This window comes from Pholcus phalangioides, unplaced genomic scaffold, assembly GCF_987345545.1.
Source record: "Pholcus phalangioides strain wild (caught in Gottingen) unplaced genomic scaffold, Ppha-v1.0 ptg000015l_1, whole genome shotgun sequence".
Lineage (NCBI taxonomy): Eukaryota > Metazoa > Arthropoda > Arachnida > Araneae > Pholcidae > Pholcus > Pholcus phalangioides.
Window position 1 is genome coordinate 84001924 of NW_028301608.1, and position 11931 is coordinate 84013854.

Here is an 11931-nt window from a genome sequence, read left to right on the forward strand (position 1 = left end):
GCCTTTCCCCCGAATTTCTACCCATTGACTTTTTTATGATTTTTACACCTTTTACTTCTGCCGTATTCCTAAAATTTCTACCCCTACCCTTCATGAATTTCTTCCCCTGCCCTTTCTGAATTCACCCTTTTTCCACTCCCCCCTCTTTTTGTCTTCTGCCCAGCACCATCTTAAGACCTCATGGGCTCCCGGGTAAAGTGAATTTCCTGAGGCCCTACCTGGTTATAAGTTTGCGACTTCCAATTTACATGCTTGCAAGCACTCGAAAATTTTAGCAGGATTTGATTTTCACCAGCCGCCCCCCCCCGTACTTGTGGAGCAGGCCCGCATGTCTTAAAGATGGCACTGTTTCTGCCCCTTACCCCCCCCCCCTTCAAGTGAATATCGACTCCTTGAACGGAAGGGGGCGAATCACCGAGGTTGCGCGTAGTGAATGGGATGGACGGCAAATGCCCTCCTCTACCCTTCCACCAATGATATAGGTTCTATGTCAATAATTCAAATTTTTACTCAAAGGGGGAGGAGGTTTGCGATGGCACCCCTCTGCAACGACCTATGACCCCCCCCCCCCTCCCCCCTCATCATAAGTATGAGTACGTAATACTCTTACAGTTTTTCTTTCCAACAGCTTTAAAAATGGCAAACAAGGAATTCTGTGTGAATAAAATTTTGAAACATTTTTATTGGAAAACGGATTCGTCGGGAGAGAAAAAAAAAAATCATGAAGTTTTTTTCAAGAACTCTCTGAAAATAGACGCAAAAAAGATCAGTTTCGAAAAAATAAATAAAAATGAGCCCGATAGTTATCGTGGGGGCCCGAAGATGGCCCTGCCATGCACAGTCAGTTCTCTCTCTCCAAAATCATCATCATATCTGTTGATCGAGGTTCCCAGGATCGGAAGGATGATTTTCATCAACAAATGACTGCGGGAAGGAAAAAATACGTATATATATATTGTGCATCAAATAATTTTTAATTCATAATAACAATTTGCAATAATACGTAAGGAATATTATGAGATACGTCTCAACGATTTCAAGGAGTGGGGGAAGAGACCATGACCAGTGCCGTCTTAACGCATGAGCCCCCCCCCCCCCCAGCACGGCACGGGGGCCTCAAGAGAAGAGGGGCCCCCCTCACAAAAATGACATCCGGTTGACATTTTCTATGATTTACCCAGTAGGGCCTCCGAAAAACCACTTGGCACTGGCACCCGTGATACTCTTAAGACGGCCCTGGCCATGACTCTCATGAGCTCCCGATTTTCTAAAAATGAGTCAAATTTACGAAGATTTAGAATTGATCGAAATTCATGTTTATAAAGAAATAATTCCAGAACTAATAATAATATACCCCCCCCCCCCCTCCCTATCGAGGGTGTTCGACTTTTAGGAAAGTAACGGGCCACTTCATTGGTTTGATAACGTGTCCCCTTTCCGGCACGCTACCCTTCAAAGTTGGAATTTCTAAAAAATGAATAATAATGAATTTGTAGGGAGCAGTCTATTCAGACCTAGAGGAATGAGCGAGTATAATTTTGCGAAGATCGCACCTACCGTTTGCGGGTGTGCCGAAGAGGGCACTCCCTGAATTCGGGACTCGATTTTCGGTAAGCGTTTTGTGTAAAAAGTTACAACTTTTACAGAATAAAAAAGGGATTAGTGCTGTACAGCCAATAAAATGACAGAAAATTTATTTTTTCCAGAAATCCTTCTCATAATAATAAAAAATAATAATTCTTTGAAATTTGAATCCATTTCTTCGAGTTTCCAAAAAATGAACACACAGAGGCCAAAAGGATGGATCGGCTCGTGCGGGTGCTGTTTGTTGTGTTAGTGTTGATGAAGAACGTTCAAAGTAATCCCTACACTTAATTTCCATGTTATTCATCGTTTGTTTTCAGTGTTTGAAAAAGAAATTTTTAGGTGCCTGGGCATATTGAGTCGGAAAGCGTTAAGGGGATCAGAAACAGTACCGCAGGTCACGTGGGTAACATAATTGATGCGTAACTCTTCCGAGGACCGCTCAAATGCTCTGGAACTGTGCCGCGGGCCACATGAGTGATCTGTAAATGTGCTGGCTGGTGCTTATGTGATCTGGAACTATGCCACGGGTAACTTTAGTGATGTGGAACTGCACCACGGGCCGCTTAAGTGTTCTATAACTGTGTCGTGGGGTATTAAAGTGATCTGTAAATATGCCGCTGGTCACTTAAGTGATCTGGAACTACACTACTGGTCACTCCAGTTATTAATAGGTCCCCAACAAAGGTTGATCTGGGATGTGGGAGGGGGGGGGGCTGAGACGATTATCATCTGTTTTTCTCACAAAAATTCACTATAGAGTTGCCCGTGAGAAGTAACCAGGAGGGTCCGCCAAAAATGGAGGGGGGGGGGCAAGCAAGTGATCCGATACTATATTGCGGATCATTAAAGTGATCTGGGAATGTGCCGCAGGCCACGCGATACCTCACTTGAGACTTGGGTGATAAATATGTGGCTTAGTTCATTTTACTAAATTAGGTATTAGGTATGAGGTTACGGGCAACATCAGAGGACTACGATTGAGCACATTTGGCCCGCGGGCCATGGGTTGAGCATATCATGCCCTGGACGTGACTTCAGAATGTGGAAAACCATGGTTGCAATATAGTTGTGAAAATACTCGTGTAATATCTTCTAATGGCTAACGTAGACGGGTATATCATATACAGGGTGTCCCAATGGGCACGCAACGTCATATATCAGGGACACATGGGTTACATATCAAAATGATCGTCTCGATGATCAGAATCCGCGCACCCCCATCGAGACACATTCTATGAAAAGTTTATAAAGAGTCAAAAAAAATAGTGAGTGTACCGTTTCCTCTCTGTTAGCCCAGTTTTTTTCCTCTTCGAGGAGCCTGTTGAGTTCGGCTTTCATACCGGTCAGGAGCATGTTCTGCTTGCTCTTCGTGTTGTAATGGTCCCCGCCTTCGATGGGAGTCATTTGGGGCGACGTGCGCTCCTGAACCATCAACATCGACAACGTTGCGTCCAGTTCCTGCATCGAATTCCGAATGTAGCTCATCTTGTTGTTCAGGTCGATCATCCGACGCTTTCTCTTGTTCAGCTCCTATAATAAAGACACTCTATAATTATACATGACTGCCAATCGATGCATAACCAATACGCACTCCTGGCCATTTTTAACAAATCCATCCTAGTTAGCGGTTAAAACAAAAGAACCATTCTCAAAGATGAGTTGACTTCGAAGCAGGGACTTTCCCAAACTTTTTACGTTCACGGCATATAGGCGTATTTACGTGGGGGGCGGCTAAGCAGACTGCAGTCCCAGGTAGCCAGTTCGGAAGGACGCTGGATTTGAGGAATAAGTTGTCGAGAAAATTACAGTGAGACGGGAGAAGAGTGGCAAAACCATGAATCCTCCATTGTTAGAGAGCTAGGGGAAGTCGGTCTCAGTGTCAGACCAAAAAAATCACCCAGAGAGTGTGCAAGCATGTGGGTGACCAAAACAGTGTGCAACTATGTGAAGCGACCGAAAGTGTGACCTAGCTAGTGCGTGAGTATGTGAGTGACTGAAACGTAATCAACCATTTTTACTCTTTGCTGGTGCCAAAAAATAAGGAGTGGTGGAGTTTTTGGCCCACCAGTTGGCATGTTTAACCCCCCCCCCCCCCCACTTACAGGCTTTTGGCAACAAATTTGGGTGATCTCTATTTGACGTATCGGCGATAATTCTAAATAAAACTTTTCCTAACCCAATCGCACGTTAGAAAACGAAAAAGAAGGGGAAAGAAAGAAAACGGAAAAGGGGGGAAAAACAGTATAATAGATAAGTAGATAAAAAAGAGTATACAGTAGATTTATCTTTTTTCACCCTTACCTATTGTTCTCTTTAGCTCTTATATGTATATTGTAAAAAGATACATTATGTGTGTGTGTGTGTGGGGGGGGGAGGAAATCGTTAACAGGAGTATAGGGTTACTATGGCGATTGCAGTTCGCGATGATGAGGAGAGATTAAAGAAAACACTGAGAGAACTGGATTGAATTTATTCCACTATGAACGTGATTGTAAAGGGGTTAAAAAGTTCCAAGTGCTCAGCTTTCATTACACGAAGAGACACAAAGGTTGGCGTAACTCACCCTAATCAATATTTGTCCCTCGACAACGATCAGTGAACCGTCATTGCCAAGATCTTCGGAACTGAAATATGTTTTGCCCCTCGCTTCGGGGACCTTGTTGTCCATCAGGTTCATGATGTAGTTGTCCCTGTTGACCAGGCAGTGGCTCGATTCGCTCTCGTGGAACTCGTACCATCTCTTGTAGAAATTCAGGCAGTTCTTGTACAGCTGCAGCTCATCGGACGCGTGGTGCTTCTCAAGCTTCAGAAGAAGAAAAAAAGCAATCAACAATTAATTAATTAACGTCATAACTAGAGCCCGGATAATATGCATATTCATAAGTGCATATGCAATCCATATTTTAGCACTATTTATAGTTACTGAATAACGAACTCCAAGAGACCAGAGAAATCACTTCGTTAAAACGAAATTTCGTTATAAAGGAATTCCATGTTTTAGCATTGTTCCTATGCAAACGTATCTAAAGGGGATCAGAAAATTGTTCGCTAAAACGAGATTGTCGCAATAACAGTATTCGTTAAAACTGGATTCGACTGTAAAAGTTGCACTTTGACTTTGTAAAACCTGCTCTTTGCGGAGAGACTTTTGAAAGTCTCTCCGCAAAGAGCAGGCAGACCTACAACACTATACTGGCAAAACATGAAAATTCAAGTATTTCAATTTTTTAGAGCACATAATCCGACAAACCAGTCACGGCCCAGGCTCTGTCCCTCCAGGGATATAAGCCTTTTACCCTTGCGGGTTGAGCACATAATCCGGGCTCTAATCACAACAGAAGACTTCTAATACCCTTCAAATAGTACATAGTGAACCTGACGTCCACTAGTTGTCAAGAACATTGCCGTCTTAACGCATGGGCTCACTCGGGCACGGCCCGCGGATTGAGGCTTCGTGTGAATGAGATCTGTAGAATTTTCACTACTAAGCATGCAAATTGGTAAGTAATCATTTAAAGTCGGGGAGTCAGGGAAACGAGTTCGCCCGAGGATGGGTTGGGGGGGGGGGGCTCCACGATGCTCTTATATAAGATGTCCCTGCTCAAAAATTATACAAATATTGTCGGATAATAAGAATATGGGAAATATTTGATCATCCCACCCAAAAGCCGAATTATATGGGAAAAGCAAGTCTGTGTAAAATACGGGATGGTCCAACGAACCTACACAATAAATTGCCCTGGATTTGTGCCTGCTCTGAGCTAGATTTCAGTGAGCTTCCATGGTTTTCTATGCATGGCTGTCTCAACATCACGGGCCCCCCCGGCCAGAGTGATGTCCTTGAGGCTAAATACTTGGCTGGTATCAACAGCTTACATATTTACATACTTGCACTCGAAAATCACAGCACCAGATCTCATTACGTGGAACTCTATGTATATGAGGTTACGGGCTATGGGCACATGGTTAAGATGGCCCTGGTTCTATGGACAGCACTGCTAGATTCTGAAACTAGTCAAATTTTTACCCCGCATATTCCAGCACAACTCAATCGGTAGTAAATTGCCTATGTCGATGGACCGGAGTTGTGCTCGGTTTGAATGAATAAAAGTATATCAAATATATTTTTTCAATTTTGTGATTTTACCGCTCATTAATTCTAGATTTCATCAATTCTGGGATATTTTCTTTCATTAATTCTGAATTTTCAACATTTCTCAGGAATTTTTCTTTCATTAATTCTGAATTTTCATTGATGAGTGGATATTTTTCAGCATTCACATATATTCCGTTAAAGCACATGAATCTTTGGATGCCCGATTCTCTCTTCCCCCCACCCCCCGCAAAATATATTTTAAAAAAATTCGGGGCCAAGGAGCCCCATCCTCGTAATTGTTTTCGCGCCGCGTTTAATAAGCGCGTCCCTATTTCGAAGGCACTTTAGGACCTCTACATTCTGGAGAAAGGGCTTTAGATCAGGGTTTTTTTACGAAACCCTCCCACTTCCTACAATAACTTTATAGCGTGAAAAAATATCAAAAAACGAGTTTCATCGTGGGGGGGGGGCACAGTTAGCTTCTACGATGTGGAAGAATGGGGGGGGGGTGCCCCCACGCACTACCACGTGAAGATCGTTTTCGTGCAGTCAGCTTTATTAATTGAAGTGGTGGAGACACGCATACACATCACCAAGGCAGACCTTTCAACCCGTTCGTGTCCTCATCGTTCAAGGTCAGGCGTCGGATTTTTTTCTTTTCAGCCCATTTCTTCAGCACTGAAAAAATGAAAAAATATAATTATATATATTGAAATTATATATAATGAAAAAGAAGAACAATATTACGCAAAAAAATACAGTCAAACCTCGTTAATGAGCCACTCTTGGGAGAGCAAAAATATGACTTATTAAGCGGAGTGACTCGTTTAAACGGAGTAAGCCATAGCTGTGCCAATTCATGCCTGAGGACAATTGGGACTTCCAAGAAATGACCCGGTAAGCGGAGTGACGTGTTAACCGGGTGACGCACTAACGAGGTTTGACTGTATATGTGATTCTTTGGTTTTTCATGAAAAAATTGAAAGCGCGAGAATCTCTAGCGAAGTGAAACTTCACGACGTTTGACACGTGAGACTATAGATTCAATTGAATTAAATTTTAATTATTTAAAATTGAATTGGGAAATTTTAAATTTAATTAAATGCCTTAAATAATCCCGTAGCAGATCATCCCATCCATGTGCGGCAGATTTGTTCGCTAAAAATTTCTGGTGATAATCGTGGTTGGCTCTAAATCAGAGATTGGGGGCTTTATCTATTTAAGTCTATCTAGTACAGGAGTCTAATGTGCAGGAGTGAAGAGTAAGAAAGAAAAAGAAAAAAAAAGTGAAGCGCTGTGGATGTACAGCGTTATGACACAGCGCTGCCAATTAGGAGTTGGCACTGTGACGTCACAAAACTTGCATTCGCGTGCGAAATATATTCTCGTGTGGCTGGGGGGGGGGGTTGTGACGTCACGGCGGGGGGGAAAGGTAGTAAACTGTCTTTTGTCCGCAACAAAAACCGTCCAAACCACCCCCACCCACATTATTTTCTTACACACACACACGGCCGAATGTCTATTGACACCAATTCCGAATGTCCAGCGGCCCTCCCCACCACCACCCATCTGCTTCTCGGAACTTCATTCATCACGCAATCAGTTATTCTACGGAATGTGTTTTGGGGGGGGGGGCGAAAGAAATCGTTTCACTTTTTTGTGATGATTTCTTTCCCCTCACAAATTTTCACTCTTACGTCACTATAGAAGTTTCGCTTCAAAAGATCAAAATTACAGTAAAATTTGGGGAAAAAAAAAAAAATATATATATATATATATGCAGTCGAATCCCGTTATAACGAACTCCAAGAGAGACCGGAGAAATCACTTCGTTATAACAAAATTTCGTTATAAAGGAAAATTCCACGTTTTTGCATTTTGTTCTTACGAAAACTGATTTCGGGGATTAGAAACGTGTTCGTTATAACGAGATTTTCGCTATGACGGTATTCGTTAAAAAGGGATTCGACTGTATATATTTCGAATCCACAAAATGCCGTCCTAAAAGTGATAAAACTAGCGAGCTCTTTGAATAGGTGTCGTCGTGAATCCAACTCGTTTCCTCGATTAAACTCTGGAACGCACCAGAGAGGAGGTGGTGCCTGGGCCGTTATAACACCCTGCATGGGCTCCTGGGATTGTGGTTCACTCAAGTGTCACATTTACAAAATCACTTGAGTGGCCTGAAACTACACCACATATCATTTAAGTGATCTGTAAACGTGTCGCGGGACACTTGATTGATCTGGAACTACACCACGGGTCATTCAAGTGATTAATAGGTCCCCCAAAAAAGATGGGGTCTACAGTATGCGGGGAGCTCGGAATGTTGTGCCACAAGTCACTTGATTGATCTCGAACTGTGCCAAAGCTCGCTTAAGTGTTTTGGAAATATGCCGCACCCGGAACTGTGTCGCTCAAGTGATCTATATATGTTCCACGGATCCCTTAGGTGTTGCTATGTCACGGGATATTTTACTGATTTGAAACAACACCACACAGATCATTTAAGTCATCTGGAAATGCGCCACGGATCACTTGAGTGATCTAATGTGCCGCAGATCATTCAAGTGACGTGGAACTGCATCGCGGTTCACTTATATGTTCTTAAATTGAGCCGCGGATCGCTCAAGTGCTCTTAAATTGTGCCGCGGGTCGCTCAAGTGCTCTTAAATTGTGCCGCGGGTCGCTCAAGTGCTCTCAAACTGTGCCGCGGGTCACTCAAATGATGTTAATATGACGAGGTCACGAGGTCCCCTTAAGTGCTCCGGAACAGTGCCGCAGGTCACTTTAGTGGTTCCTTAAGTATGACATGCGTCATTTAGTGACATGGAAATAGGCCGCTTAGTTCAGTTTTGCAAAATTAGGTTTGAGGTCGCGTTCCACATTAGCCCTGGGGGGGTACCATGGGTTGAGCATATGTGCCTTGCCTTAGACCAGTGTTTCTCAACGACCGGGTTGCGGTCCGGTACGGGCCCTGACATCAGTCAAACCGGCCATGAGTAGTTAATTTTCACCCATTTATTTCCCATTAGTCTCGTGTATGACTAGGCCTTCCACTCACAAAAAAAAAAAAAAAAAAAAAAAAATTAACCGGGCCACGGGCTTCCAAAGGTTGAGGGATCACTGCCCGTTAGATCCTTTTACCCCCGCTAATTCGCCCTTCCTTCCTCCGACATAATGAAAGAGACAGACTCTCACCGAGACTGATGAAAAGGAGGATGGACATCAAACAATCGAGGAGAGTCGCCAATGGTATGTCGTTGAAATCCACATTAAATCCATCTGCGTGATACAAATAGCCTGATGATGGATGAAGAGCAGCGTCGTCGCCGTCGCCGCCAAGGACGGTGCCGTTCTGGACAGAAGAAGTTGCCGGACACTTCGGTGGCAACGATTTTGGATTCGCGTCCACCATATGCTCGGTCTTGGGATCATTTGGATTTTTTTCTGTCACCGGGTTTTGCAAATTTTGGGCCGCTAAAAACAAAGTAAAATGAAATAAATTAATAAAAATTCATTCGTGAAATCGGACAGAATTACAAATAAATCCTTGATTTTTAAAGCAACGTGTTCTTCAACTTTTTTTCACAGCTGCGGACCGGTGAAAGCAGTTGAACGTTAACAAATTGGGAAATAAAGTAATTAATAAATTGGGGAAATACCTTAGGGACAGGGAAAAAAATGAATAAATTGTAAAAAAAATAATATTAATAACTTGAGGATGAGAACAAATATGTAATTAATAAATTTTGGAAGTAATTTGTGGACCCGAAAAGGATAAATTGCAAAATACAATTTGCAGAGACCGCAAAGGAATGAAAATTGGAAAAAAATAATAATTTTTGGGGACTGGCAAAAATGAATAAATTGTAAAAGTAATTTTCGAACCGGCAAGTAATTCGTAAACTGGGGGGAAATAATTTGAGCACCGGCAAAAAATTATAGAAATAATTTGGGGACCGGTAAGTAATTTGCAGACGACAAACAATAAATAAATTGGGACCGGAAAAAATATATGAATGGGGGGAAAAATACCATTGCGTTTAAAAAGTCCCGGAACTTATTTTATATCGCGGAAGAACGAACATATATATAGAACATGTTTATTTGGTGTTTCCTTCGCAGTAACTACCCTGCGCAGTAATGCATTTTTACCATTGATGCATTTTTGCCAAAGATGTAAATGCGGATATTGCAATCCTTTTTCTTTTTTTGTCACATTCTCCAAAGCTTTCGTCGCTGCTCGTTACATTTCTCCAGAACCTAAGAGTGGTTGCTCCTTAAGCAAATGCTTTATCTGAGGAAAAGGGGGAAAAAGTCACATATGGGGGCAAGATCAGGGAAATAAGATGTGATTTTTTGGCAGGTAATATGACACCAGGAGGGACCTGTGAGTCCTTCTACGTCTGCATGATTCTGTGAGACGTTAGCGACTAGATCTTTGGAAGTCCAAGCCATTGGTGTTCCATCACGATAAGTCTCCAGCTCACAGGTCCCCCCCCCCCTCCTGGTGTTAGATTTCCTGTCAAAAAACATCATATTCCGATACTTACCACAACCATCTTATTTCTTTGATCTTGCCCCATATGTGACTTTTCTTCATTTTCTCCTCAGATAAAGAATTTGCTGAACCCTTAAAGCGTCAATCCCGAGATATCTCGTCTAACTTGATCCGCTTTATTTTGGAAATCCCAAAATATCTCGGGTTCTCAAAACGCTTTTATTTCGGCAATCCCCGAGCCCAGATACAATTGTAAATTTTCTTCTCCTGAGAACATGTTTCCTCTCCCACCCCCAGTCCTGTCAATCAACTGAGTGGAGTCAGCTTTTGCTCAAAGTCTGATAATGGACGAGGGAGGGAGGGAGAGAGAGAGAGAGAGAGATGGATGTTTTTCTTTTCTTTTCGAGGTCGTACAGAATTATTGCGTCGTTTTTTAATTTTACTTGTTCTTTTATTATTATCTTCGGTGTTTGGGGAAAGCATTTATCAACTCACCGCCAAAATCGAAAAAACAATTCTTATTGAAAATAGGTGGCAATTTCTTTTCAAGGTTTAGTGATTTTGACATTGGCAGTTATAATGCGGATCAGGAAATTTTTAAAACCACTCAAAGGGTTAAGGGGCAACGTTTCTCGGACTCCGAAGAAGTACAGCTAACAGCAGGCGCGGATCCAAAGGGGGAGGCAATCGCCCCTCCCATGAACCGAATAATATGGGGAAAATTTGTCTCTTGTGTTTTACGGCAGTCAATTATGGGCATACACAATTGTGGCCCCTCCTGATGCATCGTCCTGGATAAGTGTCTGCTTCCGCTATTTTCACAGCTTAAGATTCCTGCCTCGGTTTCATTAGCAGAAGGGTCTTGTCTTCGCTCCATTCGTGGAGGAAGATGTTTGCATTCGTTCCATTTGATCTGCTTCCATTCCATTCAGTCCCGTCTTAACGCATGGGCCCACCCGGACAAGGCCCGGGGGCATCAAGAGAAGAGGGGCCTCAAAAAAATGAGAAGTAGTTGGATTTTTCGAGAATTTGCCAAGTAGGGCCTCTGAAAAATCACTTGGCTCGGGGGCCCATGATGCTCTTAAGACGGCCCTGATTCCATTCAAAGCTGAGGATGTGTGTCTGCCACCTCTTCATTAGCAGCTAAAGATGTCTGCTTCCGTTTCATTCGTTGCCTCGGCTTCATTAGCAGAAGATTCCTGCCTCCGCTCCATTCGAGGCTGAAGATTCCTGCCTCCGCTCCATTCGAAGCTGAAGATGCCTGCATTCTTTTCATTCGAAGCTGAAGACGTCTACCTCCGTTCCATTCGTAGCTGAGGATGTGTGCGTGTTTGCCACAGCTTCATTATATAGCAGCTAAAGATGCCTACCTCCGTTCAATCCGCGGCTGAAGATGTATGTCTTTGCTCAGGCGCGCATCCAAAGGAGGGGAAGCCATCAACACCCCCCCCCCCAATCAAGATTAGAATTAATACTTAAAAATTTGTCAGTCCCATAAAATGCGGACAGATCCCGTGAACCTACGCAATAAGTCGCCCCTCCCAACATATCTCTCTGGATCCGCGCCTGGCTAGCAGCGACGAAGGCACTGGAGGATGTGACAAATAAAAAAGGAGGCTTACAATCCGCATTTACACAGAAATGGCAAAAACGGAATGCATTATTGCGCAGGGTAGTTACTTCGAAGGGGAAACACCAAATAAAAACAGGTTCTACCTGTATTCACTCTTCCGTAGTACATAAT

The 11931-nt window shown here is 43.0% G+C and overlaps 1 protein-coding gene across 1 annotated transcript; it reads right to left on the reverse strand.

The window, feature by feature from the left end:
• Window positions 1–749: 749 nt before the first annotated feature.
• LOC149076876 (uncharacterized) lies at window positions 750–10144 on the reverse strand. The gene is made up of 7 exons (XM_089242301.1): window positions 10075–10144; window positions 8885–9163; window positions 6277–6361; window positions 5014–5071; window positions 4151–4390; window positions 2863–3117; window positions 750–924 (listed from the first exon to the last, which is right to left on the reverse strand). The coding sequence occupies exons 1-7, from the start codon at window positions 10142–10144 to the stop codon at window positions 868–870; spliced, it is 1044 nt and encodes a 347-aa protein (XP_089098427.1). The 3' UTR covers window positions 750–867.
• Window positions 10145–11931: the final 1787 nt, after the last annotated feature.